General features: G+C 38.6%; 3 protein-coding genes, 1 long non-coding RNA gene and 1 pseudogene across 12 annotated transcripts in view; 3 read left to right on the top strand and 2 right to left on the bottom strand.

The window, feature by feature from the left end:
• Prosap (SH3 and multiple ankyrin repeat domains prosap) overlaps nucleotides 1–6614 on the top strand; it is a 353559-nt gene extending 346945 nt beyond the window's left edge. For all 7 annotated transcript variants that reach the window (XM_076784865.1, XM_076784861.1, XM_076784864.1 and 4 more), the window contains one exon: nucleotides 54–6614. In XM_076784865.1, the coding sequence (XP_076640980.1) occupies nucleotides 54–1285 (1232 nt within the window). In that variant the 3' untranslated portion in view covers nucleotides 1286–6614. The remainder of the gene's footprint in view (nucleotides 1–53) is intronic.
• An 8245-nt stretch (nucleotides 6615–14859) lies between these two features.
• Nucleotides 14860–16902, bottom strand: LOC143352238 (pre-mRNA-splicing factor CWC22 homolog pseudogene; annotated as a pseudogene). The gene is made up of 2 exons (XR_013081880.1): nucleotides 16778–16902; nucleotides 14860–16463 (listed from the first exon to the last, which is right to left on the bottom strand). The product of XR_013081880.1 is annotated as a pre-mRNA-splicing factor CWC22 homolog pseudogene (transcript).
• Nucleotides 16903–18973: 2071 nt separating this feature from the next.
• On the top strand, nucleotides 18974–21170 carry LOC143352414 (uncharacterized). The gene is made up of 5 exons (XR_013081928.1): nucleotides 18974–19106; nucleotides 20453–20613; nucleotides 20692–20736; nucleotides 20815–20952; nucleotides 21032–21170. It is a non-coding gene; the product is annotated as an uncharacterized LOC143352414 (long non-coding RNA).
• Nucleotides 19101–23766, bottom strand: LOC143352411 (protein DENND6A). Its single transcript, XM_076784877.1, has 8 exons — nucleotides 21588–23766; nucleotides 21246–21518; nucleotides 20988–21173; nucleotides 20667–20914; nucleotides 20404–20594; nucleotides 20071–20339; nucleotides 19792–20004; nucleotides 19101–19712 (listed from the first exon to the last, which is right to left on the bottom strand). The coding sequence occupies exons 1-8, from the start codon at nucleotides 21735–21737 to the stop codon at nucleotides 19512–19514; spliced, it is 1731 nt and encodes a 576-aa protein (XP_076640992.1). The 5' UTR covers nucleotides 21738–23766; the 3' UTR covers nucleotides 19101–19511.
• A 23-nt stretch (nucleotides 23767–23789) lies between these two features.
• On the top strand, nucleotides 23790–26123 carry Ric (Ras-related protein interacting with calmodulin). 2 transcript variants are annotated; one of them, XM_076784885.1, is made up of 5 exons: nucleotides 23790–24065; nucleotides 24140–24196; nucleotides 24623–24696; nucleotides 24769–24960; nucleotides 25022–26123. In XM_076784885.1, exons 1-5 carry the CDS (start codon nucleotides 23924–23926, stop codon nucleotides 25268–25270), a joined length of 714 nt encoding a protein of 237 aa, XP_076641000.1. In that variant the 5' UTR covers nucleotides 23790–23923; the 3' UTR covers nucleotides 25271–26123. The 2 variants fall into 2 exon arrangements, with proteins under 2 accessions (XP_076641000.1, XP_076641001.1); XM_076784886.1 differs by having other exon boundaries at nucleotides 24769–24935; nucleotides 25022–25160.
• Nucleotides 26124–27495: the final 1372 nt, after the last annotated feature.

The following is a 27495-nucleotide window of genomic DNA, read 5'->3' as shown; positions in this document are numbered from 1 at the left end:
GTACCTGGCACGCAGACTTGAGAATTTGTCTGATCGTTAATTTCTGCTTTCAGAGCTGGCAGCCGCGACGGCAGAAGGTGGCTACGGCGTGATGTCCAGCTTCCGGCCGTCGAACAGCGCGAAGTTGTACGCTTCCCCCGAGGACATGAAGACAGTGGGCTACCGTTCCCGCAGTTTGCCGGCGCACACGACGCGCTGCCACGTGCGAAAGTCCCACAGCCTGCGCACGCCGAACAACACGACGTTCAAGCCTCTGAACAACCAGCAGGCGACGAACAACAACACGGTCGCGAGCAACAACCAGGTGAACAGCAGCCAGTCGGCGAACAACCAGTACGCGCAGCCGTTGAAGACGAACAGGAGCCACAGCACGGCTGGCATCAGGGAGAGGAAGAAGAAGAGCGTGGCGACCAGCGCGTCGATCACGAACCTGTCTTCGTTGGCGAACAACAACAACAACAACAACACCGGTGCGAACGTGCCGGCTTCAGCGCCACCGATCCCAGAGCCGGATTACAGCCTCTCGGAGTCGGAGAACGACGAAGGCGAGGAGGAGACAGACGACGACGGCGAGTCGGAGATTGCGAAGGAGCTGGAGAAGGCAGCCGCGAGAGAGAAGCTGGAGTCAACCAGGGAAACGTCGGGTAACTCGAACACTTCGGGCTCGAGCTCGTCGGGCAGCAGCTCGCTGCCTCATTCCTTCAGCGTCGACGAGATCCAGAAGGTGCGGACGCAATTGAAGTCGTCCAAGAGTCATCCCAACGATTTCCTGCTGCAGCAGACCGGCTCGCTGGCCGAGGACGGCGACAACAGTTCGAGCGGGGTCAGCTCCGATCAGGATGTCCCCGTGGGCCCGCCGACAGGCTTCGACGACACCGCAGCGAGGAACCTGGCGAACGAGGCTAATCAACAGCACTCGGCAACCGTGCTCACGGTCACCGGCTCCGAAAAGGAACCGAACCCGAAGAGGACCAGCTACGGCGGTAGCGGACTGCTGACCAGACACGCGGTCAGCCTAGCTCAGCTACCACCTCCCATAGAGGCCGACGCCGAGGAACAAAGCAACGATCTTTTCGTGCCACCGCCGCCAGAGTTCAACGCAGGCACCTCCGCCGGAAACGCTGACGAGATCGTATTCGCGCCGCCGCCACAGTTCTGCGACAACAAGCAACAGTCTGCCCAACCGTCGCAGCAACAGCAGAACCGGGTCAAGATCATCGGCGCGATACCGAAAGTTACCAACAGCCAGGTGAAGGCTTCCGGCGGACGGTTGCACAACCAGTGAACGATGATCTCGACTGTCGTCGAGGCACGTGATCGTGCGCCACGATCGCCAGAGTCAATTTAATCTCTTCGTATTTAATCCTAATCCTCCTCCATCCGGGGTCGACGCGCGATCCGGATTGCAGCCACGCGTCTCCTAAGCATGGTCGCGGTCGAAGATTGATCGTGACGACGACGGGAACGCGTTTCACGGGCGCACAGTGCATTCAGAAAATGTCCGCTTCACGCTGAAGAACGGTGAAATTTAATCGCGACTGTTTGCAGTGTGAAAAATCGCGCGCGGCAGCCTCTCAGTCGAAAGCTTACTAAAATCTAAGGTGTAAAGTGAGTGGACCGCTTCACGGAATTTAGTGAATCAGCCCTTGGACGATGGGTCCGATCTGACCCAGGACTTCGCCGACATTAGCAAGCTACTAAGCTTCTGGTGATTCAATTTCAGTTGGAGGCTGTTTGGTCGAGTCTACGTAAAGTACCTTTGAAGCTTTGTTGAAGAAGACGTTGATGAATAGACTGCGGATCCTTGTGGTGTTCTGCAAAAATTTGTAGATAAATTATTTCTTCATTGAACGGTCTTACTATGTTGAAAATCATACAGCAATTTTCTTGAATTCTTTATAAAATTGCATGTGTTAATTTTTGTCGTACATGCAGCACATGCACAGTCCTTTAATGACCAGCTGCCTTAACAGATTCAAGTATTGCTATCTGTACAATGATCGATGGATCGTTCTCCAAGGGTTGATATAGGAGATGCAAGAAAGTTCACATTAATTAGACCAACCGGTTAGTAAATCATGCTACCGGTACGCTCGAAACAACTTCAGTCTAGGAAATCTTTTGATGCACTGTGCGCGCAACCACACGTACACACATACACTCACTCACGCACGCACACTCATGGACACGCGCATACGTAGACAGACACGCGTACAGACACACGATTTTTGCAATAAATTTTTCACCGAATCAAACGATAAAGCGTTCCCGCCGCCGAGGGTGTTTTGTAAGGCGCGCAAGCGCGCAGAAACGCGCGATTTATCCGCGTGCGGATCGAGCGGCCGAACGTATGTGTCGTTCGGTCGCGAGTCCGCGATAGTGGAGCATAAACAACGCTGTCTAGCAAATTTAAACTTTTCTTTCGCGTTCTGACAACCAGTGGGCGATTTTTACAGGTTCCAGTATGCCAGGTCGATTTTCTCTTTCGTAAACGAAATCGCGTTTTCGTGTTTACGAATTTTTTGAGCTCGAACCGTAAAAGCTAAACGAACGATTCTTGCGTGGATCGATTCTGTAGACTCTGTCGAATACGGCAGTATTTTTTAAATTCTATTATAAACGATCAAGTAGATGTAAACATTATCCAAAGCGAGTGATGTTGCGACGTTTAATTTTGACGGGGACAGTCAACCTTTCAAATTTAGGAATTTTTTGCGCTTGAACCATAAGAGCTACAGGAACGAGTCTTGCCTAGAACGATTCTACAGACTCTCTCGAATACAAAAATATTTTTTTTGGAGGAATTCGTTCTTCGGGTGCGCATGAAAATCGCCAAGTATCGCCTGTTGGTTTCCAGACTGTGAAAATAGTGTTGGACAGTGAATTCAGCGAGTTTTTACCGTAAAACGTAGTAGAATACGAACCGCACGAGGCCGCAGAGCGCGATTAGTCGAAGAAAGGAGCCTCCCGTTAGCCGTCTCGCGGATTGGCCTAAGGGGTTGATCGGGAGGGTGATCCCGGAAAGCGGCGCGCCGTAGCTCGTAAATTAGAGAGAGAACAGGTGTGAAAGTACGATGTTCTTGTGCGTGTAGCCGGGAATCCCGGCGAGCGAGTGTGTAGCGCGTATCGGGTTTGTTTTTTCATGTTTCTATCGAGATACCGACGCGTGTTTAATACTTTTACACGTAACGATCCTTCCACCATACCGAGAAGCCATCCGAAGAGTTTCCTGCAGCGGAAGAAGCATAGCTATACTAATTTCCCGACGTCTCCGATGCGCGCATCGAGATACCAGATCGCGTTCGAACGATCATACCGTTCACAGCGCGATTCAAGATTTGCCAAAATACTTTCGCCCGCATACATACATACACACAGACATGATTTTCTGCAACCATGAAACTCGATGTTCGAACGGGGCTAAAGAAGTTTGATCATTGTTTTCTAAACGATTTGGTATTTCGGGAGAGCGACTCGATGCGACTCGAAGGTGCCGATCGGTTTCAATTAGCCAGCAAAAACGCGCGTGGTTCTGTTCGATTCCGTTTCTCTGTCTCTTTATCTCTCTATCTCTCTCTCTCACTCTCTATCTCTATTTCTCTTTCTATCTCTATCTCTCGTGTCTAGACACTGCTCAAGAGCCTAATTACAAAGTTCTACTCGCAAAGTCATTAGAGATTGTTTCTAGTTTGTAATAACGAGTAAATAGCGCAACGACGAGTATGAATTTATCAGTAAGCTCGTAATCGCGTTAATAGAGGACGCACTGTACTACTACGTTAACGCACCAACATTATTCAGCTTGTAAGATAGAAATCGTATTCCTTCCATTTCGAGAATCGGGCTGCCGGGAGCCGCGAGACAACGCGGACGCGATTTTCGCGAACGAACACCGGGCCGGGCCGATTACCGCGATCGGCCCGCACCAACAAAAGCAGTACGCGCGCTTGTACTCGCGTTCCCGCGTGTTCGTTCGCAGCGGAATTCGCGTCCGCGAGAAAAACGGTGAGAAATGAACAGACCTGTCCCGCAACTCGCGGCCGGTAACCGTGTTGATTCGATTCCTTTTGTATATAGTGTAATTCGTCGGCGCAACGACGAGCCCGAAAAATCGAGGAGCCCGCCGTCGCGACGGTCGATCGAACGACGAGGAACGGTCTCCGCGGCTCTCGGCGACAGTGCTACATACTGTATATACCGGACACGACATTGCTATGTATTCGAGACTAATCTGTAAACGACGGGAACGATTGCTGTCGTCATCACACATTTACGATTCACCGCGAACATAGATTCTAAGCGATTCATCCGTTAAAGCACGAGAAGCAAAACTGAACGAGAGGAGAAAAAAAAGAACACGACGTCCTTCCTGATTATTGTTTCAATGCCTTTTCAAGTTTAAAAGAACAAAGCAGACGAACAGACGTGGAAAAACGACAGAGAAAAATAATAAAAAATAAAGGAAAGAAAGACGACGAAGGAAGAAGAAGAAGAAGAAGAAAAAGATAAGAACGCATATTCATATACAGACACAGCGAAGTAACGATAATTAATTGCGACGCCGTGGTCGCCGCTCATTAAAAGGGTCGCGATCGATGCGAACAGTTTCCGAGTCGAAGGGAATCATATAAAGATAAGTATTGAATGTTCCTTAGATATTTTATTGTTTGTTTTACGATCGGTAGAACGCGGAGGATCGCCGCCGACGCGTGCGTATATCGGTTTTCAAAGTAAGAAAGAAGGAAAAGAAGAGGACACCGGTGGAAGACGAAGACGGCGACGAAGAAGGAGCAGAGGATGCGAACGCGATGTGCGAAGAGGACGACGAAGAAAGAGAACTTTGATGATCGACTGGTTGATTCGGGTCAGTAAAGCAATATTGTACGCATTACATACGGCTCGTGTAATAATAAACCGTTTCAGAATAGAATTCTATCTTTGTTTGCGATCTCGACGAACGGTCTCTCTTTCTCTCTCTATCTCACTCTCTCTCTCTCTCTTTCTCTCACTCTTTCTCTCTTGGATTGTCACCGGTTTGTTGCTGATTTACGCGTGCACGTTTTCCGCGACCGATTGTCGTGCGTTTTTCGACAGACACACAGACACACACTGTGCAGAGAATCGCGCACAGTTACAGATGCAAACCAGGAAGAATACGAGCGACGATACCTATAGTTAACTACATTCCTGCCAAAAGTCATTATAGTAGCGTATTAATGTATCAAAATTGATGGGACAGCCGACGATGCACGCGTTTCAGAAGAAAAACTATTTCCGTACACGCTCCGTGACGCATCCGATCTCGATCTTGAAATCTGATTCTTCCCCGACGCTTTACCGAGTACTCGAAAATCTGACCGATCTACAGGCCGGCCCAAATCACGCGACACTCGACTGCGTACTCCGGTATTTCATTGAATCAAACGAGCAGAGAGTGTAGAATGACATTTTCGTCGCAAGATTCTTGGATTCGAAACGGCGACGAATTACGTTTAAAGGACAGCACTGTGCAGCAGACATTTTGCTTCCGAGCAGCCTATAGTCTTGTAGACTTTGAAATCTACAAGACACACACCGCTGCCGGACTGAAAACAAAAAGTCTATTGGACAGTGTCGATTTGGCATTTAAAATTGCGTTCGTCGAAAACGAACATCCGAGAGTCTTCGCGAAGAGAAACGCGGCGCTCTGCATTGTCTATTGTTTTGGCCGGACAGTTGGCCCGTGCGCTTTGAGACGGCCTGTACCGCGCGAATTTCAAATACTTCAAAGCATTGTCCGACGTACGGTCCGATTTTGCGGCCGAGGAACGTTTGTCTCGGGTGGGACAAGATAGTAGAATGTTTTATACCATATAGCTGGCTCCAAAAGAAAAGTTTCGCGTAGCTGCACTTGCATTTAATGATTTCTTCCGGAACGAGGGCGCCATGCGTGACACGTTCGCGACGGCAGAATGTAGAAGATTTTCAAGTACCGGACGGAACCGAGTGAATTTATAAAGTTACACGACGGATAGCTTTGAATAAAAAAAAAAACCATTCGTTATCCAGATACAACGAACACGTCGCAAACACTTTTGAATCCCGGCTTTCGGTGTAGCGGACTTTTAACGGATTCTACGTTGTCGTGTGGAACGAATGTTTTTTTTTTTTTTTTGATTTTCTATTTCTTTTCCTTTTCCCGTTTATTTATTTTCGAAAAGAGCTACAAATCCCGTCCCAGTCTCCCTTGAGTCGTTGTTATACGCGCGTTCACTACCATGTCAAAATGGTATACACAACATAACATACACATACGTCGATGTTCGGGGGCGTCAAATGTAACTCATTCGTCACTCAGACTAAACCTTTGAAATTTCCGATTTTTTCCGTTTATTTTTCTTCCGTTTCTCGAAATCCTTGTATTTACACACAGGTACACAAACACACACACGCACGCACACACGTTTTAGTCATCGCTCGACGTTCAACGCATCTCCTTTCATTCTTAGTTACTATTATAGTATCATCATCCTGCGATTATCGTTAGTACCTTTTGTACTATAATTACTGTATCACGAGTTGCAAGATACGTGCAATTTTTCGACGATAAATAATAACCGATCATGTTCAAATAACGACGGCATAATTTACTGTACACAATGTTCCCTTCTCATCGGTTCAGATTCCTTTACTCCATATCATCCTAGGTTATATTTAACGGTGTGGCAACTAATTAATCAACCAGCATAAACTACGTTCTTTGAGGTTTAATTTGATACCTCAAAAGTTGCTGAATGTTCACGTGAAAGGAAAAAGAAATAACTTTCTTGAAACCCTTCCATTTGTGTAGTGCGACATACGATATTCTATAGTGTGATCCTTATTTTTAAATTCCAAGTCTGATGTCGCAACTATTTTGAACTCGTATCGCACTAATCGAAAAGAGCAGTCGTTCAGCTTTAATTTGAGCCTTCAGAAGCTACAAAATTTCGATGGGACAGCATTGAAATATTATCTTTTGTATTAGTATAAATCATTTTTGCCGCTTTTGCAGCGACAGCAGCGCACTCGTGGCAAAACTAGGAAGTTAGCCAAGTGTTACCGACAGCCGATAAAGTAAGACGAACATAGTGGCGCCATCTGTGGAGAATGTTCTACCAGAGAGATGGTGGGAATGGCTGACATGAGTACAATATTTTCTCGCTATGGGTTCGACTTATCCTCCCCGCTATAAACTTGTTACTATCCCTACCAGTTGTATGTAGACAACGTCGGACTATTTCTTTCTCGTTTTCGTTTTCTCACACTCGTGCCTACTGCAAAACAAAAGCGAATTGCCACCGGCGACTATTCGTTTATAAGCTTGTCACCGGTGACGAACCGCAAGTCTATAACGTAAATACTGTATTTAATCACGTGATCTTCTATGTACACCCGCATTGACAGAGCGCGCACCTAATTCCACGTGGCGGTGATGATTTTATTTTGATTTTTTATAAAGAATCGACCATCATTTTTGTTAGTCTATCTCGAGAGTGTTATTTTAATCTTGTCCAAAAATATCTCGAAATCTTATAGGCTTATTCCAGGTATTAATTCGTATGCATTCGCACGTAACAACAATATCATTTTTACTTTGATAGGCCTTATCAGAGAGGAAATGAGAGTGCTCACGCCCGGGGTTTTAGTGTCCCCACTTTTTCTGCATCATCTTTAGCCTGGAACAGAACCTGCATCATCTTTAGCCTGAAACAGAACCTGCATCATCTTTAGCATGAAACAGAACCTGCATCATCTTTAGCATGAAACAGAACCTGCATCATCTTTAGCACCGATCAGAATCCGTTTAATTTTTGTTTAGTCTGTGGCGTGAATCAGAACTATATTGCAACCAAACCTTTATGCGACATTACCATGCATTAGAAACTGCTTCGTGCGACATTTCCATAAACAAAAATCCGTTGAATTCTATGAAAAATGTGAAACAAGTAGTTTTTATTTTTTGATCTTGCCAAAGTAGTATGCATAAAAGAATTATACAAATGATTATGATTACAATTACTTGAAATCCAATATACAGGGTGTCTCATTTATCTAAAAGAATTCGTTTATCTCGTGAAAGACTACACCTGTCAAAAAAAGTTTAGAAATAACTTGTTTGATACGAAGGGGGACATAATACGGTGTACGTTATTTTTTTGCAGGGTAGGTTGTGCGGGAAATTTTTAAGTCGATTTTAGTTTTTCAAATGCTACCCTATGTTTTCCTGTATTACGTACACCAGGGCTGCTTAACTGGTGGCTCTTTCCGCGATCTTCCTTTTTCGACAAGAAACCCCCATTGCATACGATGTCGTCGCACAAGCAGGCTGTCACAGGGGGGGGGGGATACAAGAGTCGATGTGGCGCAACGGTAGCGTGCCATGTTTTCAGGCTGTCACAGGGGAAAGGAGAGTCGTAGCAGTCTCATTCTGCCGCGCTCCGTTTCGCTAATGCTCCTCTCTACGCGATGGACGTTGGTGGAGGGGATTGGTTGCAACGAAGAAAGAAAGCGAGGCGAAGCGCGGCAGAATGAGACAACAAGACCTCTCGGCATTTGTTTATAATTTTGTTTTCAATCGATTTTCCTTCATTCCGAGAAGAGTGTAGAGGGGGAATGCATGGAGTGGGTATTGGCGAATGGTGAGAGCGTTGTGTGGCTCGCGGCGAAAAACAAGTTAAGCAGCCCTGATGTAGACATTTAACATAACAAATCCAATGACCTACACTCTACACTTCTTGCGACCTGCACGTCCTAACTTTTTGTATTCTTCTCATTCTACTCAATTTAACGTTCGTAATGTTCAGAAACCTTGAAAACAAAAGGAGTTTATTCGGCATATGTTTTGACACCGAAAATGCATTGCACTCAGTCTAGTCTACGGGCGAGTAAGCAACATTGTCGCGGACGCGTTGTCTTGTTGCGCGACGCGACGGCACGATAGCTGTTCACGAACGATAAGGCTAAAACAGACTAGGATATGAGAAAATAATTTTTTTATAGAAACAAATTTCTATACATCATAAAAATTTATTTGTTTAAACAATTATTTTTATAATAAATCATTATTGAAATAATAATTCAAATAATGAATAAAGAAACATTATACAAATTTATTTATATAAAAGTTGTTTAAATAATAAATAACAATAACTAACTACTTATAAATAATAAACATATAAGGCTGAACACAATACACATTACAGAATAATAATAAAAATTTATAATAAATTTATAATAAAATTTATAAAACTAATTTTATAAAAGCAAGAGGAGATCGAACAACATTTTAACGAGAGCCGCTGAATGTTTAGATGTAGCGGCCGTTGCCCCGCACATCACCTTCGCGTTGGGAGTCAGCTGAGCGAGCGGCAAAACAGCACGCAAGAAGTGCGATGTTTGATGAATTTCTTTTCTCCCGACCAGAGGAATCGGGTCACTGCTCGTTGTTCTTCTTTGGTGCAAACTTTTAACGGAGCGGCCATGATCTATCTGCAACACAAGGAAGAAAAATGGCGGAATTAGGATCTTTTCATAGCATTAGCACAACAGTATAACAATAAAATAAATGAGGACAGAGGTCAGTGTGCACAAGGTGAAAAGGATTATGTCAAGACTGTAGATAATTTTGAACTTACTCTCGTACATGAACGGAAGATGACTCGTTTCTGGATTTGTCGCAGATTTCTTGAAATTGGACGTAGACGGCGGCAGATCAAGACGACTTCTTTTTTGAACTTGTAGATGAATTTTTCTCTCTCTTTCTCTCTCTTTCTCTCTCTCTCCCTGTGTTGAATCCTAGCTTCTCCTGGCTCGCGTTTCAGCTACTCGGTCCACCTCAACGCGAGTTCGGATAGCCGTACAGAGATTGGCGACTGAGAAAGACTTCTTGAAATTGGACGAAGACGGCGGCAGATTACGAGGGCTTCTTTTCGGAACTCGTCGATGAATTTTTCTCTCTCTTTCTCTCTCTCTCCCTGTGTTGAATCCTAGCTTCTCCTGGCTCGCGTTTCAGCTACTCGGTCCACCTCAACGCGAGTTCGGATAGCCGTACAGAGATTGACAGAAGCTCATTATTTGTTTAATACCGTTTTGAGCTTGCGATGCTTCGAGAGAGACTTTTCCTCTTCGTTTCTCTTCCGTGCTTGGTCATGTAATTTGACTTTATATAGATGTCTTAATGCTGCTACTCTATGTTTGTAGCAGTTATTGTCTTCTTGAAACCAAGCCGGATCTTGAACATTGATCATTTCTATTGCCGTTGTGTATAAATGATCTAATACATTTTTCTGCCGCCAAAATATCTTCCAGTGGTCGTTAAATATTTGTAACTGCATTGTTATTATTTTCACAAATGCCTCCGTAGGTCTTGTCAGTTTTGAAACATCAGGTCCTTCTTCATCGTCGTCGTCGTCGTCGTCTGAATATTCCCTGCTTCCAATATACTCCTCTGCAGGTTCCATCACGTCCAACGGCGTTTTCATCATTATATCGCGGCAATCAGTGCAATTATAATGTCGCATTATGTGATGCACGATATAGCCCGCGAAATATGTTATTGAAGTCAACTCGTACAACGATGTTTCTTTACTTGATCCGGCAGAAGTTGTCTCCTGTTGTTTATTGAGATTAAAATCCCTTGCGCATTCCAACGCTCCATCGTCTTCCTCGTCTGGTTGGAAATTCTCACCCACTATAAAATTATTTTGGGTGAGAATCAAGTTTTCAACTTGACTCAATGTTCGAGTTTCTTCGTCCTCTTCTTGTGTATTTGTCCGATCTCCAATTTTTATTAATTTTGAGCACATTATGTGCCGTAAATTCAATCGGACCATACGAGAGGTTGGATTGAAATTAAATCCCCCTCGCTGCCGTAGTTTTGAAAACAAATGTTCTACGGAATCTTGATTTGCTAATCCTATAGCAAACTGGAAGTTCTTTGTGACTTCTTCCTTGGTAATAGAATCGAAAACGCTTAAAAATGCCCTCAGAGTCTGGGTTAGACCCTTGAAGCAGGGCGGTCTTTTCATATACCATGAATCTGGTGTATATGGCAAAAGACTCCACGTTTTCGACCAATTCATCGTATCTTTTAATGTCTTGTACACATCATCATGCCGGTTGCATAGAGGCTTCTTCTTGCAATTGCTGTTAATATAATAGCAATTGCAGTAATCTATTAATTTATCCATTCTTTTAATATATTCTGCCGTCCTTTCCCACGTCGTACTTTGTTCTTTGAGTCCTCTTGTATCATGGCCCGCAACTTCTATTGCTGCAGCAAATCTTCTTCCAAACATTTGGAATGCCCGCTTAACATTCATTGTTTCGAATGCATTTGGATGTATATGTACTTGCGTGATGTGCGGCAGCAATCGTGAGGAGTTCATCGTCCTATCATAGTTCCATGTTGCGTACATGTCGGAAAACGAAATGATACTCTCATTTTTAACGTATACATTTCCGTGTTTCCTCAATTGCGCCACTAGTCGCTTAATTAGATGAGGGAAATCGAATGTTGCGTAATATGTGATTCCCTCGTAGGTGAAAGACGGATTGTCTTCGGTTGCTCCTAAAGTTTTGTAGACTTTTTGATTCGTGGCGCACTGGTCGCATGTTAAAATCTTGACATGTGCTCCACTCTCTTTCAGTCGTCGCAGACATATAAACAGTAGATTAATAATATCTTCTGCATTTAGTCCTCCTTTTCCTGCCAGGAAATAGGCCAATGGCTGCCTCCATCTATTTTCAGCGCTGATGATGTCGACACAAAAGACGAAAACGTAACGAGCTTTTTCGTCACGTCGACCCAAAATTCCTAAATCGATGAGTCCTTCTATTTGATCTAGGGAAGCCGAATATTCTTCCCATGTCTTGATGGACATCTCATCCCATTTTAGCGCACATAGCCTCTGTTCCAATGGAAATTGGGATAGGCGCGTCTGGATGTCATTGAAGATGTTGTCTGCAAATCCAGTATTCAAATTGTGGATTGCAATCCATCTTCGCACTGTGCTTTCTGCTGGAAGATGACAGCCACTTTTCCTCAGCTTGTTGTATGCAGATGGCGAATTATAAAATATCATTTTCGCCAAATCCTGTTCCTCCATTGTGTACTGCACGTTGTTCTTCTTCAACTGTAACTTCACCATGGTCCGTGCAACATTGTTGACACACTTGTGTCGATTTAAAAATTCGTCGACAGTTTCTCGTTTCTGTATTTTCTTTTTTTAAGATTTGAAACCAGCAGAACCCAAAATAAAATCAGCTCTTTTCAGAGGTACCATATAAAATGGGGAAATTCCCATCAGGCTACCTGAACAAGCCTTATAGAGCGAATTCTCATTTTATGGCAGTCTCGCCGTTTTTTTACTGACACTCATACGAAATCGGAGGTTCTCGCCGAGCGTCCCATTTGAAATACCGCGGGCACGCTGGAAACGTAAGCATCATACGAAATGAAACCAAAAATGATATAATTCCGATGATATTTATTTGTGTAACAAGCGATAAGTTTCGAACACAGAGAAGGCCAGCGTATGGGAAAGAAAGAGCCGCAGAGAGTCGAAGTGCGTCTCTTTCTTTCCCATACGCTGTCCTCCTCTGCGTTCGAAACTTTTATCGCTTGTTACACAAGTAAATAACATCGGAATTATATCATATATGGTATCATTTTAATCAGAAAAATGCCACGAATATGTTGGTAAAAGTTTCATAAAAATATAACGAAAAATAAAGAAGTTTTGTAATTGGATTAGTAGTGGTCTTCGGGTCTCACACCGATATACCCGACAATGTGGTGACCGCGACACGACGGTTCTCGAGTGGTGTGAGGTGTTCCACTGTCATAAGTAGAGAACGTCGGTACTGACTTCAGTAGAATCTTTACTGTATACCCTATTTTGGATCAAAGATCACATACCCAAGTTTACATTAAAATGAATCAACAATAAATAAGAGAAACTAAACAAAAAACCAAATTTTTAATGTATTCTTTAAACAAACAACTTTTGTTAAAAATTTCTTGAGCGACATTTCCCATTTTAAAAAAATTTAATTTTTTCGACCGCTGGTTACCAAGATAACTCAAAAAATGTGATTTTGACCCCCAACTTTGAGGGCTATTTTCACCCCTTCAAAGCGCGTGGTTGGCTATAAAAAACACATGTCAAATATTTTTCGAAGAACTATATCTCACATAAGTTTCATCAAAATCGGATTGTATCAAGTGAGTATGTACTTATTTAGAGTGTGATCATGACACGCTATGATACGTAGGTAAATAGTGTCAGACACTGCATATACTATCTTATACCTGACCTAGTCTGTACCTTCTTAACAATAAGGGCCTGGGCGACTCATTTACAGCATATTACAGCGAGTCCCATCGTCAACCGATTTTGTACCGGCGATGGTAGTTTTCTAAACGCAGGGTTTCCTGCGCTCGTAAAACCTAACCGTCCTCTTCACTCTTTTTTCTCTCTTCCTCTTTGCCTGTCCTCTCATACAACCGTTTTCCTACAAGACTTTAAGCCCATCCTTGACATAGACGAAAACCAGACATCCTCGCCAGCGACCATCCCTTGTTTTATTACCAACTTTCACTTTTCCTCTTGTACAATTGTCCTATCCTAAAGTGAGTCCACTAGTTTAAAATAAAGGCTTTTAATTGAACCACTAAACTACTTCTCCTTCCGGGATGACGACAATATGATTGAAACTCTACCGAGTTTGGTCTGCTTTTAACCAGAAAAATCTCACAAATCTGTTGATGGAAGTTACGTACAAATAGAACTAAAAATTTAACTTAAACCGAAAATTTAATCGCTTATTACACGAGAAATTATAATCGCAATTATATCGTGGCAGATGTTGTTTTAAACAGAAAAAAGAAACAAATACGATGGAAAAAGATTCATGAAAGAAATAAAAAATCATTAATTCGATCCACCGTGATCGTATCAGAGTGGAACAATATTTTCAAGATAGCGCGACGTCGGATTTCTTACTATTTCCTACTTTTATTCTCTCATAAATATTCGTGTGTCGTTCGATAGCTGATTGATCAAATAAGTTCATTTGCTTCTATCCGACGTAAGTTCTAATTAATCTCAAGCGGTTCCATTCAAGACTGCACACAGTCTAAAAATATTTTCATAAATCCTTTTGAAGGCTTTGGCATCATTAAAGATATTGTAGGAAAATGTATATGATCAAAATTGTTGGTTAGCGAAGAGATAGTTTTATTTAATGCTATTTAACATAATCTACTATTACAAAGATCGGTTTTTCTTCTCTTACAAAGTAACATGATCTCAAGGTCTGCCTCACATTGAATATTAAACTATTATAATTTATATTATTACCTGAATTGTTGCAAAAGTTACTTAAAATATAAATTAATTTGAGAGCAAAACGTGCTTTATAATCTTCGGAATTTTTTCTCTATTGGATATTGGCAGCGGATGCCAAATAATGCCAGGCGTGGATGCTATTTCTATGTTAAAAAATGATGTAGGCTCTGATCCAGCCTAAGATGATGCAAGTTATGGTGCAGGCTAAAAAGATGATGCAGGTTTTGTTTCAGGCTAAAGATGATGCAGGTTCTGTTTCAGGCTAAAGATGATGCAGGTTCTGTTTCAGGCTAAAGATGATGCAGGTTCTGTTTCAGGCTAAAGATGATGCAGGTTTGGTTTCAGGCTAAAGATGATGCAGGTTCGGTTTCAGGCTAAAGATGATGCAGGTTCTGGTCGAGACTAAAAATTAGACTAGAGGGCAGTACTATACCGGGGACACTAAAACCCCGGGCGTGAGCACTCTCATTTCCTCTCTGGCCTTATCAGAAATGATAACTAAAGACAAATTATGTTATTAAATAATTTCTTTTGTTTTCAATTTGCGATTGTAACATGACATACGCACAAAATACGTTTCCTGCCCAGGTTTCAGTTGCATCTTCGTCAATTTGTGTGCACATTCTTCAAAGTCAAGAGACGAGTGAATTGTCAGATATATTGTTCTTCTAAGAGCTGTTAAATTTGTTTTAGTATTATCTACAATTACGTCTTCTTTTCCTTCCATTAAAGCAGTGCTACTATCTTCATCCGAACTATCTTCTTCGCTTTCTGATCCACTAACGTCTGAACCTAATATTTCTTTATTTAATTGTTTATATTTAGCTTCGTTAGTAACATACTCTGCATCGAAAACATTCAATATGTCCTGAGAATCAGTTGCTTCGTCTAACGTCTCGCTCTTCTGGAACTGCTTTCTTATCTTTAAACCCATCCTTTTCGAACTTGAAACATGACTTCTATCATGTACTGAACCCTTTTATCTAACTGTCCTTCATGTAATATGTTTCGTAACATTTCGAATATAGCTTCAGTACCTTTCCTAGTAACTTCAGTCAATTGCATACCACATTCTTTTAAAAATGCAATGGCTACTTCAATAGAATCATCGGTTGGTGTTTCTACTAGTAATGTTAGTATTTCTAATGCTAATATCTCATGAGCTACTCTTTGATTTACTAAATGTGCTATGAATGTTCCCGACGAAATACAAAGAGTTTTATTATTCCTTCTAAAACCACGTTTACATTTTATTACAAGACGTTTTAATATTAATTCTCCAATGTTAGGAAATTTAGAATTGATGATCGCAGTAAGAGCTGCATAAACAGCAGTAAACCAAATAAACAGAAAGCCAAATAGAATATACTCAAACTAACGGATTCTATAAGGTTACGTTTGATTCGAAAGGAACTTTAACCCGATCTCACTAGAATTGACGCGATGTGACTACACGAGTACTGAACCGCGTCTGAATCTCGACTGAACCGAAGAGGATGAAAATGAATGGGTTTATGTACCCTAAAAATGAGAGGGAAATGTGTCTGTTTTATTCTACGATCGCATACTCGTATTTATCGTTTCGAGTGAGTTTAAGGTTTGCAGCTGGATCTTTGTTTAAAGGGTAAAACGAAGGGTTAGCCAAGGTGTTTTCTATCAGAGACTGTCTTGACAAAACATTCCAGAAGGGAATGTTTTCAAGATTTCCATAACAAAAAATCGTACGGTGCTGTTACTGAATCATGCTTCATGCCAGTTGCGTCCAACGGGAGCACAATCATCCCTTCTATAAACAAGGGGCCTGTTGGGACGCTTTTAGTTCTCAGAAGAGAGATTAGAACTTCTAATCGAATGAACACGTGGAGAAACGTCTCCATACGTAACATTTATCAATGATTTCTGCTTGCATCATTTTTAATTTTGCAGGTGGAATGCAGTTCTTGATGTTACCTCCTCAGAGGTATTTTGCCCTTTTCTTTTCTCCATGGTTTCTACTACTTCTGTCACTGTGGTAATGGCGATCTCTTAAACAATGACTTTGGAATTCATAGTCGTCTCTATGACTTGGACGTTCATAATTTCATCTGGTCACTGAAATTTGAAAACTAGTGTTAAATTTTCAACAACAACTACAGTAAATGTAAATATAAACTAAAGTAAATATAAAATCAACCATTTTCTTAACCTTTATTTTCCTTGGAAAATGTTGTGTAAAGTTAACTTTTTACTGGTAAACAGCTTGTACTAGTTTTTATCAGCTTGTACAAGTATAACTTATACTGTGCTTTTATTTTAACAGAACTAAAACACATTTATTCGTCACGCTTCCAATATAGGGTAACCTCAAATTTTTATTAATGATTCATCACTGATTATAACCTAAAAGATAAATATTGAAGACTTACTTATAAAAATTGATGTACAATTTTTAAATAGCACTCTTTACCACTGGTTACTGAATTCCAAGAATTACAAATATGTATCCAATTGTTGTCCAGCCAGCTGATGTCGCCAAATACAAGTAACATCTACACTGATCTACACACGATGCAAACCTCGACTGAATGACTGAGCGCGGCCGCCTGGTATAGTAAATATATCAGAGGGCCGCCGAGATCGGGTGCGCAGTACGCGGTGCGCAACTCTCCCACCCCATTTAATTTCGGTAGATCTCGATCGCCGGGATAGTAATTATCGATAAATTTGTTATTTCTGGCTGTTTAATGTTTATAACAATTTCTTTTGGTAATGATATCAACAAGCACTCCCTTGACCATCTTGCCATCTAATTATTTAATAAAAATAAATTATAGAACTCGAGATAGAGAATAACTTTTAAGCCATGAATATTCGCACGCATTAATTTATCGAACACAATTCACTGTTAAATTTATTATTTCTGACTGTTTAATGTTTATAACAATTCCTTTCCCCAATGATGTCGACAAGCACTCCCTTGACCATCTTATTATTTCTGGCTGTTTAATGTTGTTCGAAATCATTGCAGGCATTACCGGTAACTCCGGTAACGCAAAAACCATTTCGGACCACCACAGTTCTTATGTGGATTACCAGGCAAAAAGTTTATGGTATCTATATAAGAACTGCCTCGGTGCGACCGTGTCCCGGCGTTGACAATAGCTCAGCTAGTCGAGGTCGTGGCCGGGACAAACGCAGACGTAAACCTTCTGTTTACGTCTGGCGTCATACTTGTCGCGTGGGCCATTGTTTCCCACATTCTAAAATATCAAATCCGCTACCCGTCGTTCTTGGCTCGCTTGATCTACCGCCTTATCATCTCGCCGTTTGTATAAACCTCACCTCCTGTTATAATATATTATTTAATACCATACAGTCCACGCTTACTCTCTGTCCTTCCCTATCGCAACTTCCATACCTTCTTCCGTCGCTATAGTTCCAAACACATGTTTATAACAATTCCTTTCGCCAATGATGTCGACAAGCACTCCCTTGACCATCTTGTCACCTAACTTTTTAGTAAAGATAGATGATAGAACTCAAGGTACAGAATAACTTTTGAATCATGAATAAATGTATATATACTGATAAATTTATTGTCTCTGCTTGTTTAACGATTATAAGAATCCCTCTTACCAATGATGCTGTCGAATACCCTCTTGGCTATTTTACCACCTAATCTTTTTAGTAAAAATGGCTAATAGTACTCGAGATACAGAGTAACTTTTAAAGCGTGCCTTGAGCATGTCTTAAAGCATGTCAAAGTAACTTTTATGCATGATTATTCGAAGTATACAAGACACTCGATTCTCATTAAGATTTCTAATTAAGATTACTCGGTATTTCATATCGTGCGACACGAAATAGTATAATAAGGTGACTGACGTACTCCTACATCTCGTCTGTGATATTGGTTCCACAATATTAGTTCCGACCGAAACGGTAGGATGTGACACAAAAATGATAAGGGGGCTCTAGACAGCTCTAGAGCTTCGCACACGTGAGACAAAAAAATACATTGGGTGATTGGTTTACTCCTGTACCTCGTCTGTGCTCTCATTTCATACAATAGTATTTAAAACTTTGATACACACTATGAAAAAAAAAACTGTAGTAACACAGACGGGGTATAGTAGTAAAACAATCACTGTGCTACTTATTGTTCTTAACAATACTATAATACGGCACTATATATCTCGTCTCCGTTGCCACATTTTCAGATTTGCTTTTGCACATATTATTTCGTTAGAAAATATGGAAGGAAATAGGGGAGTAGGGCATATCCATACAATTCTTAATGAAATTTATTTAATTGTAAAAAATATCGTTAAAGTGGTAAGTTCTTAAAATAAAACTTGTGTAAAGAATATTATATAAAAGATCCCGACAAATATTACAATGATATTATTAAAATAAATCTTTATTACATACAGCATTCATATCAATATTTACAGATCTCACATCAAACGCATATGTACATATACAGCAATCCATGCTCTTCTTTTCTATTACATTTCCACATGATTTATAGTTATTACTATTCGCGGAATAAAAAATATCTTTCTCGAGAATAAATCCGAAAGAAATAATCCAAAAAGATTCAATGAGTTACGTAGACAAATGATAGGAAGAAACATTGTTACGTATTATGAGATTGAATTGTAAAGCATTACAAAAAGACGTACTTATTCGAGAGAAAATATTGTAGCAAATACATGTAACATTTTGTTAATTTCTGGATACTAATGTGAGCACGTAAGTCTTTATATGTATAATTGCACCTATAAAGTATTTCTCGCACCCGTATTGACTTTTGTATGTATCACTCTTTCTGGTACACGTTAAAGAAGATGCACGATACTGTCCTTTCCATCTTAAGAGTATTTAAACAGAAAATTAAAAAACTTTTAAAAAACATAAGTTTCCGTGAGAATACGTTAACGTAGTCAAGTCCTTATCATTTCACGACTTCTAGATATTTTAGTTATTTCATTCATTATTTTTGCATTCGTATTATTTTGTTTACATATATCGACAAAGAGAGCAATGCTTGGACATATTTTAGTCTATAGTTTCGCCATTTACATGCTTACGATTTCGGTTTATATCTAAACGGAATCATTATTAGCGAGTTTTAATATTTATATAGCAATCGTAATGTCAAGATTCGTGATTCAGAATATCTTTCAGATCATCCGGTAATGTATGCGTAATATCATTTATTCGTTCCTGCAGCTTCTCTCTTACAGACTTACCTATAGGTACTTCATCGATATAAGTCTTTTCTAGTTTTTGTCGGATCCTGAGTATCATGTCAACTAGCTCTACCTCTTGCTTTCCTTGCACCCATGTCTTTAAGTCCTATATCGATTACACTTTATTATAATAAATAAGATTAGAGTCAAAGATTAAGATAAATTTTAAATGATCCAAAGCATACCGCTTGCGACAGAGCCTCGAGTTGTATAAGTTGTAATTTATGTGACAATTCGGTGTACCTCGTATGAAACCAACCAGAAAAGTTTGGGGACCGAAAAAATCGTCTGTACAGTCCTACCCAATCCCCTTTAATTCCTGTAGTCAACTGTGGTCCAGCACTACTTAACGTAGCCAAAAAGTCATCTGGATTAAACAATTCAGGTATGGGTGTAGCCTGAAACAAGTAGGATTGATATATCGTTGCTTTTTCCTGAATATATCAATAATGCAGGATAATTACTTTAAAAGGTGATATGTCCTTTTGTAACGGCATAAGACTCGCAATATATCTTTCAAGAGGTATCATAAAACTTTCTGTTAATTCTATCAAATGACGCTTCAAAAGAGCCGTTTGCACTTCGCCCGGCCTCTTAGTCTGGATTCCTCTAAACAACTTCTTTAGTATAGTTTTGTCCTTCTGCAGGAATGGTTTATACTGTGTATACACTCCTGGTTTTGAATCCAATACTTTAAGATTCTCCGACTTCTTTATTTTGTACTTTTGATTTTCTGAAATACGATAAGAAACACGAATAATCAATATTCTACTTTCATAATATTTCATTAAACTTACCATTAGTAGTTCCATTACTTATTCGGATAATGTGAGGCCAATGTTGTAGTGTTTTGGCAAAAAATGGGTTAGTTACACCTAATATTACGGCTGGAGGTGCTGGAGCATCTGTAGTATACTCTTTAAATTCAGAGTCATGAATCGTAAAGTAAGGTCGTTGATCGGCACAATACTTCAGCGGTGCTATCATCCTGGAAATAGTTTGTTCATGTAAATTTGATTATTTTATATCTATTTATGCAAGTTGTATAAAAATTACTTACGCAATCAGTGCTTGTACCATTTCAGAGCAACCAGTAGGCGAACCAGCCATAACAACAATTGGTTCGCTAAGTAATACTAACTCCCATAGTAGATGTACATAACTTACAACGCTAGCTAAACTTCTAAACATGTCTCCTTCATAAGCAGATGTCACAATTAGTCTTCGGGATGTGTGAAAATTTGGCGCATGATCCATGGCAGCAATAGTGGGTGCAGTTGATTTATAGTTTTGATTTGGAATATATGTCTACAATGTAAATCAAGATTGATGTACCATATAATAAGGTAATTGATTATTATTGAATTGTACTAATACTGACTTGAAATAAAACTCCTATAAGTGGTAAATGTATTATTTGACCAGGTACTGGAGGTGGCCATTGGTCAATTTCTCTCACAACAGCTTCCATAACGGCATTACCTACTTCAAAAAACTCGGGTGCAATTAAAGCACATAGTTCCCCAAAGAGATTTACGAATGGCAGTTTTGTAATTATAACAATACTCTGAAACAAGAATTAAAATTAAGTAAATATGGTTTTATTGATTCCTTTATTGTATTGGTATATGCAATAAACCTTTTGGAAATATCCTCTTGGAAGAGACTTGTCTTTTACTTGACGAAAATACACATAGCCCCAGTAATAGTCTTTATCGCATTGTAAAAATGGAGGTGATCTTCTATCGTATTCTTTTAAAGCTTTAGTGTCTTGAACTATGGCTCCATTCTGTCTTATTCTGACATGATATTGAGTATCTCCCATGCAGCCAGAATTAGAATCAGGAAAAGCAAGGTAACAGACGTTAGATCTCTCTTGTTCTGATAACATGATATGACCTGGATATACAGCCTATGAAGAAAAATATATATTACAAATACATCGTCGCTGTAGTTATGGAATATAGAAATTAATACGTACCTCTATAGCTTGGCCTAATTCAAGATCAAATGTAACAATGCATATACAATGTACCCAATTATGAAAACGTTCCCACTTCTCGTATATCATTCCTTCTTTATTATTTACATTATCCATTCTTCTGCTTTTCGAAGAAGAGGCAACCGACATTTTTATAAAAATTTTGCTTTAACACAACTGCGTATAAACACAAGAAAACATGTTACTTATTATTATTATACTAAGAGACTGCTTCAAACACTTCTATTCACCTTATAAATTAATCTATTATAGTACCTCCTGTTAAGGAATTTGAATATCTGAAAAACCAAACTTACATTAACAAATTTCTTGGTATAACATTTAAATTCATTCCTTTTACGAGTAATATGAAAACCTACGGCTTTGTTTAAGGTATACATTTTTCTGTACTCATTGATCGTGAATCGTTCTTATTAATATCAGTAATCTCATAACTGTTCTTAACCTCTGCCTTATGTATCTTTACCCTGTTCGATGATACTTAAAAACGTATAGTCTACATTTGCACTCTAAATACTTGAGTGATGCGAAGCAATGTATGCCAGGTAAATGTTAATTCAAGAACCAAAGAACTGAAGTGTCAAAAACATTAAGGATATTGCACGTATACTTATTTCATTATCATCTACTATGTGTACACGGCCGTTAAAATGCCCACGTGTTTTCGGCCTTCTGGTAATAACAATCCGTCAAACATGTCAATTGGATTCTTGAAACAATACTGCCATAAAGGGCATGTTCGTGGATTACGTTTGCACCAATATATTTTTTCACCGAGAACAGCTGCATATGTTGACATTCAATCGGACACACATCGTTCGTTCTTACGTTGTTAGAGAAAGTCTTCATAATGCTCGATGCTTGAAATAATAGTAATAACCTCCGAAACAAAACATGTAAGTACGTGCTATGAGAAATGCAATTTATCCAAATATGTCAATCTCGTATGTCAATATCAGAACACGAATACACTACTATCCCTGTTTCTATTTGAATCAACACAATTCTGTTTTTGCAATATATTCGCAAAAATTTTCCTATCATTCTACCACTGAGACATCAGAGACCATAGCGGTACTGAGTACTGAATACTGTAAGGCTCTACTCGTCTGAACTCTATGTACACTTGTATGCACGCAAATCACACCAGATGCTAATCCTTCATGTATTTCCATGATCATTTCTTTTCAAGATGAAGACATTAATTCCATTTCGAAACATTACCATATTTTGCATTACATTTTATTATCTGTATTCTTTTATTAAAAGTGTTAAATATTATTGTGAAGATTGTACGTGTAAATGCGTACATCTTTTTGCGAAAATAAATAATTACCAAATATATCTCCCTTTTTCCGATAATATGTATTTCGAACTTTTCAATAACAACCTTAAAATTGTCCGGAAATCGATACGAAAATCTTACAAGTTTTATATTGTTTTAAAATATAATATATTCCCGTGATAATTAAAAGCACAATTTCTAAGAATTGTAATTATACTATTAGTACTATTTTAATTCATTCCAATCTATTATTATGTAGTGTCAAACTGTTTATCGATATATATATTTCGTATTGATCGAAATGTGTGATCAACAACATGGCTACAATTTGGGACAGGTGCAGAAACATAGGCCTCAGTCTTTTCAGACGAATCATATGAAATCAAAGCTTTCAACAATAGTTTTAATCTAACAAAATAAGAACAGTTTTTATTCGAACAATTATAGAACGCTTCATTTCCATTAAATGATTTACTAAATAAATACCGGGAACATTTGATTGCTGTTAAATGACTCCGAAACTGTAAGAACAGTTTATCACAAAAGAAAACATTTTTAACAAATACGATGTCTTTTTTACACTAATAAGGCTGGGTAAAAAAATTTCATACTAAACAACAATTCCTTCGAGCAGATTTATTGTTAGTGACAAATTCTGAGCTGACAATAGAGCCGATGGATACGCTCCTGAAAACACAACTTCGCGCGTGCTTAATCTTCGCGGCTGTCATATTCTGTCCAGCCTGCTCGACAGCCTGTGCTCATCAGCCATGCTGTGTCCAACTGTCGAAAGTGTAAGTCGCAGGCATTAAGTGTCACACGGCGTTGTTTCGAGCCACCAAGAAAAACGGCGGCTTGCAATCGCGATCAAACATGTACCGTATCTTTCCCGGTCTAACAACCGATACGGGTGTGTCTACGCGCGTGTTCCGATACGTGACCAAGTATGTCAGTTAGTTCGTAAAAGTGCGACGTGTGCCATAACCGTGGCAGGCATTAGGTTACCGGTGAGCAGGAATATTCTCCGACAATGTCAGCTGACATCCTGCAGGATAAGAGCGTAGCTTTGAATGGCAAGAACGAGGTACCGGTAGGCCCGCGGCCCACTACCAGACGTGGACTTAGGGTTTACAAGATTGTCGTCTTGGGCGACGGTGGTGTTGGTAAATCAGGTATTTTAATATTACTAATTCATCACACAACGATCGTGTTTTAACGCACGTATATTACAGAAACGATTTTTCAGCTGTCACCCTGCAATTTGTCAGTCACAGTTTCATCGACTATCATGATCCAACTATAGGTAAGATTTTGTTTCATATAAGATCATAGCAAAAGCTAAGGGATTACTGAATATGAATTAGAATTCTGTTTTGCAATGATCTAACTTATAAATTTATCTTTTGACTGTGGCATGCTCTAATTCAAAATTAGCAGCATTTCGCTGCGTAATATTTGTACGGCAGCCATTATGTCTGGTTAAAGTAATTTACTATTGGATTGTAGCTACAATGAAAGTAAGAATTGCATTATTAAGAACAAGAGAGCACTGACACATTTGTCAATATTTAAAATTTACTTATATTAATTAAAACATTAAATGTTGTGTATCATTCAAGATTTATTAGGTGTATATACAAGTCTCTCATATATTTTAATAGATCTACAAGGACATGTACTTTCCGTAATTGAAGGATTAATTAATATATATTTACTCTTTTAACAACAGAGGATTCGTATCAACTGCAAAGGGTTATAGATGGAGAGGCTGCGCTCTTAGATATATTGGATACTGCAGGACAGGTGAGGTTTATCATTATGATAATGTTAGTTTTGAAAGAGAGTAAACATTAATGTATACTTTATTACTTGTAGGTGGAATTTACAGCTATGCGAGATCAATATATGAGATGTGGGGAAGGCTTCATGATATGTTATTCTGTAACCGACAGGCACAGCTTCCATGAAGCTTTGGAATATAGAAAATTGATATCGCGTGTAAGGGCTAATGAGGATATTCCATTGGTGTTAATTGGCAATAAGTATGATTTGCAGCACAACAGAGAGGTAGAATATCCGTGTACAGCTAACCTTTATTGATTTTATGTATATAATAATCATATTGTAGGTAACTACAGAAGAAGGTATGGCTCTTGCAGAACAGCTTGGTTGTCCATTTTATGAAACATCCGCTGCTCTCAGGCAATTCATTGATGATGCATTTCATTCATTAGTGAGGCAAATTCGAGTTAAGGAGAGGTCACGAAATTCAGTGCGTAAACACAGTCGTTGGTGGCGATTACGATCAATTTTTGCCTTTATTTTCAGAAGAAAACAAAGACATAGCAACAATCATCACTATTCGCCGCGAATGTGATCAGTCTAATAGAAGACCTTTTGATAGCATATATATATATATATATATACATATATATTTTAAATGAAAGAAACACAGAAACATAGTTGGAACTTCCATAGATTACAACGAAAACAAAATTTCCAATAATTTTGATTGTATTTGATAGTAGTTTCCCTATTTAGAGACTTATTAACATCTCACTGCCTTATCTTCAACCCCATTATATTTTGATAATAACAACGGAGATGCAAAATATATAGACTGCAACTCATATTTTTTATCATAGATTCTACAAAATTATGTAAAATTAGAATTAGTTACCAATTCATAAAAACGAAACTATTGTGCATTGTGAATGTATAATGATATGCTTGTTTTTTAGAGTCCAACTACAATGTGGCAGTAATACTATTTTCATGACTCTTTGTCTTTTAACACAAATGACTCTCGTTATTATTTATCGAAAGGCTGTTACTGTTATTTATAGTATATTTTAATAAGAAAAACAACAGAAATTCAACGCCTAATTATGATAAAATAATTTATTTATATTGGTTGAATCGATATAGTCACTTCCAGTTGGTGCTTTTTCTAGACAGACTTTACAGTTTAATTAATACAATATAACTATTAGATCATACGACCAAAGAAGTTAGCATTCATTGCTGAGGTAATATAAGGCATCGAGTAAAAAAATTGTAAATGTGAAATACTTGAAAAGCTTTATATTACTTTACATCACTATTGTTATCTCGTCCTAATTAATTATATAAAGTTGAATTATTGATTTTATCTATATTAATTTAATTTTTGGAAAAAGAAGATTTATAAGAGATTTTCTATTATATTAAATGTATATGACTATAAAGTATATTCGAGATTTTATTATTTTTAAAGTTTACAGATTTTATATATTTAAAAGTCGCACAAAATGTAATCATTTTTAAAAAGACATTTTTCGATCAAAAAAATTTACACAAAAATGTAATGTTTAATGCATAAGGGGTGTGCGATATTATTATCAGTTTTTAAAGTTTTACGTTAATGGAAATGGCTTCTAATGAAATGAACATTTTTATATTAGTACTAATACTACAACATATAAAAGATTCTATTTTCACGATTCTTAATATTTGTTATTTACTGATATTATTTTGTGCAGCTTCGAAATGTGCAATTTTGCTTCTAGAGTGTGAAGAAGTATATAATTATAGGTAAATCGTGACAGTGTAGAGATATAATAATAGTGTAAAATGCTTTAGATAATTGCTACGCAATAGAACAAGTTTATATTGTGAGATAGGCATAATATAAAATGCTTAAATTTAAGTTCATATACTAAAAATCTAGTCGTTACTTAATGTTTCCTAGTCAAACTTTGCATTTTGTACACGTAATAATTTACAGTTTAAAAATGCAGGTTTTAATTTTGATTGAACGTCTACCATGTTTGTTTGTACATTTGTCATACTACATAAATGTTTATACGTGTTGGTATTATATTCTGGTGATTTACATGTAATCCATCTTATCATATCGCGACCATGATAACAGAAACTATTTTATTTTTTCCAACATATATGTATAGAACATGTATAATATATTATATATTAATATAAAGTAGTATTATCAGAATGTTGATAATAAATTATGTAGTACATAAACGACAGCTTTGTACTGATAACGTAAAAAGTATTACTAAATACGAATGACCTAAGTACATGTAGTGATTCAGTGTATAAGAAGTTTGTATAATATATGTAACATGTAAAATATGTTTGATCTTCAAACATTTGTCACCATGAAAGAGTATTACTTTGTTTCCGTTATTACAATGAATAAGAAAACAGAAATTGTTGTAAATATAAATTATAAGATAGCTACAGTTGAAATGGTACATAACTTATCAATATGGAAGAAAAATTTGTATAACTGTTTTGTTAGAAATACACATATTAATTGTTAGAAATATCTTGTAAACAATGTAGCAAATTTGAATCAATTCTGTATAAAACAAATACGGGAGGAACACATTTCACAATGACAATACGATAACATATTAAGACAGATTATGACTTCATAATGCATGGTTAACCAGAATTTTCTAATCAAACAAAAGATTTGAAAAAAAACGCACATAATATACTTGCTCATTTTGATATTGAGCAATAAATTTCATGTAATTGGAATAAATTTAACTAGAGTTAGTATCGTATGTAAATTGTAAATGTGACATGGTAATT

The sequence above is a fragment of the Halictus rubicundus genome, chromosome 3 (genome assembly GCF_050948215.1).
Source record: "Halictus rubicundus isolate RS-2024b chromosome 3, iyHalRubi1_principal, whole genome shotgun sequence".
NCBI lineage: Eukaryota > Metazoa > Arthropoda > Insecta > Hymenoptera > Halictidae > Halictus > Halictus rubicundus.
The sequence above is the reverse complement of the archived record's forward strand: the minus strand, read 5'-3'. Positions and strand labels throughout refer to the sequence as shown.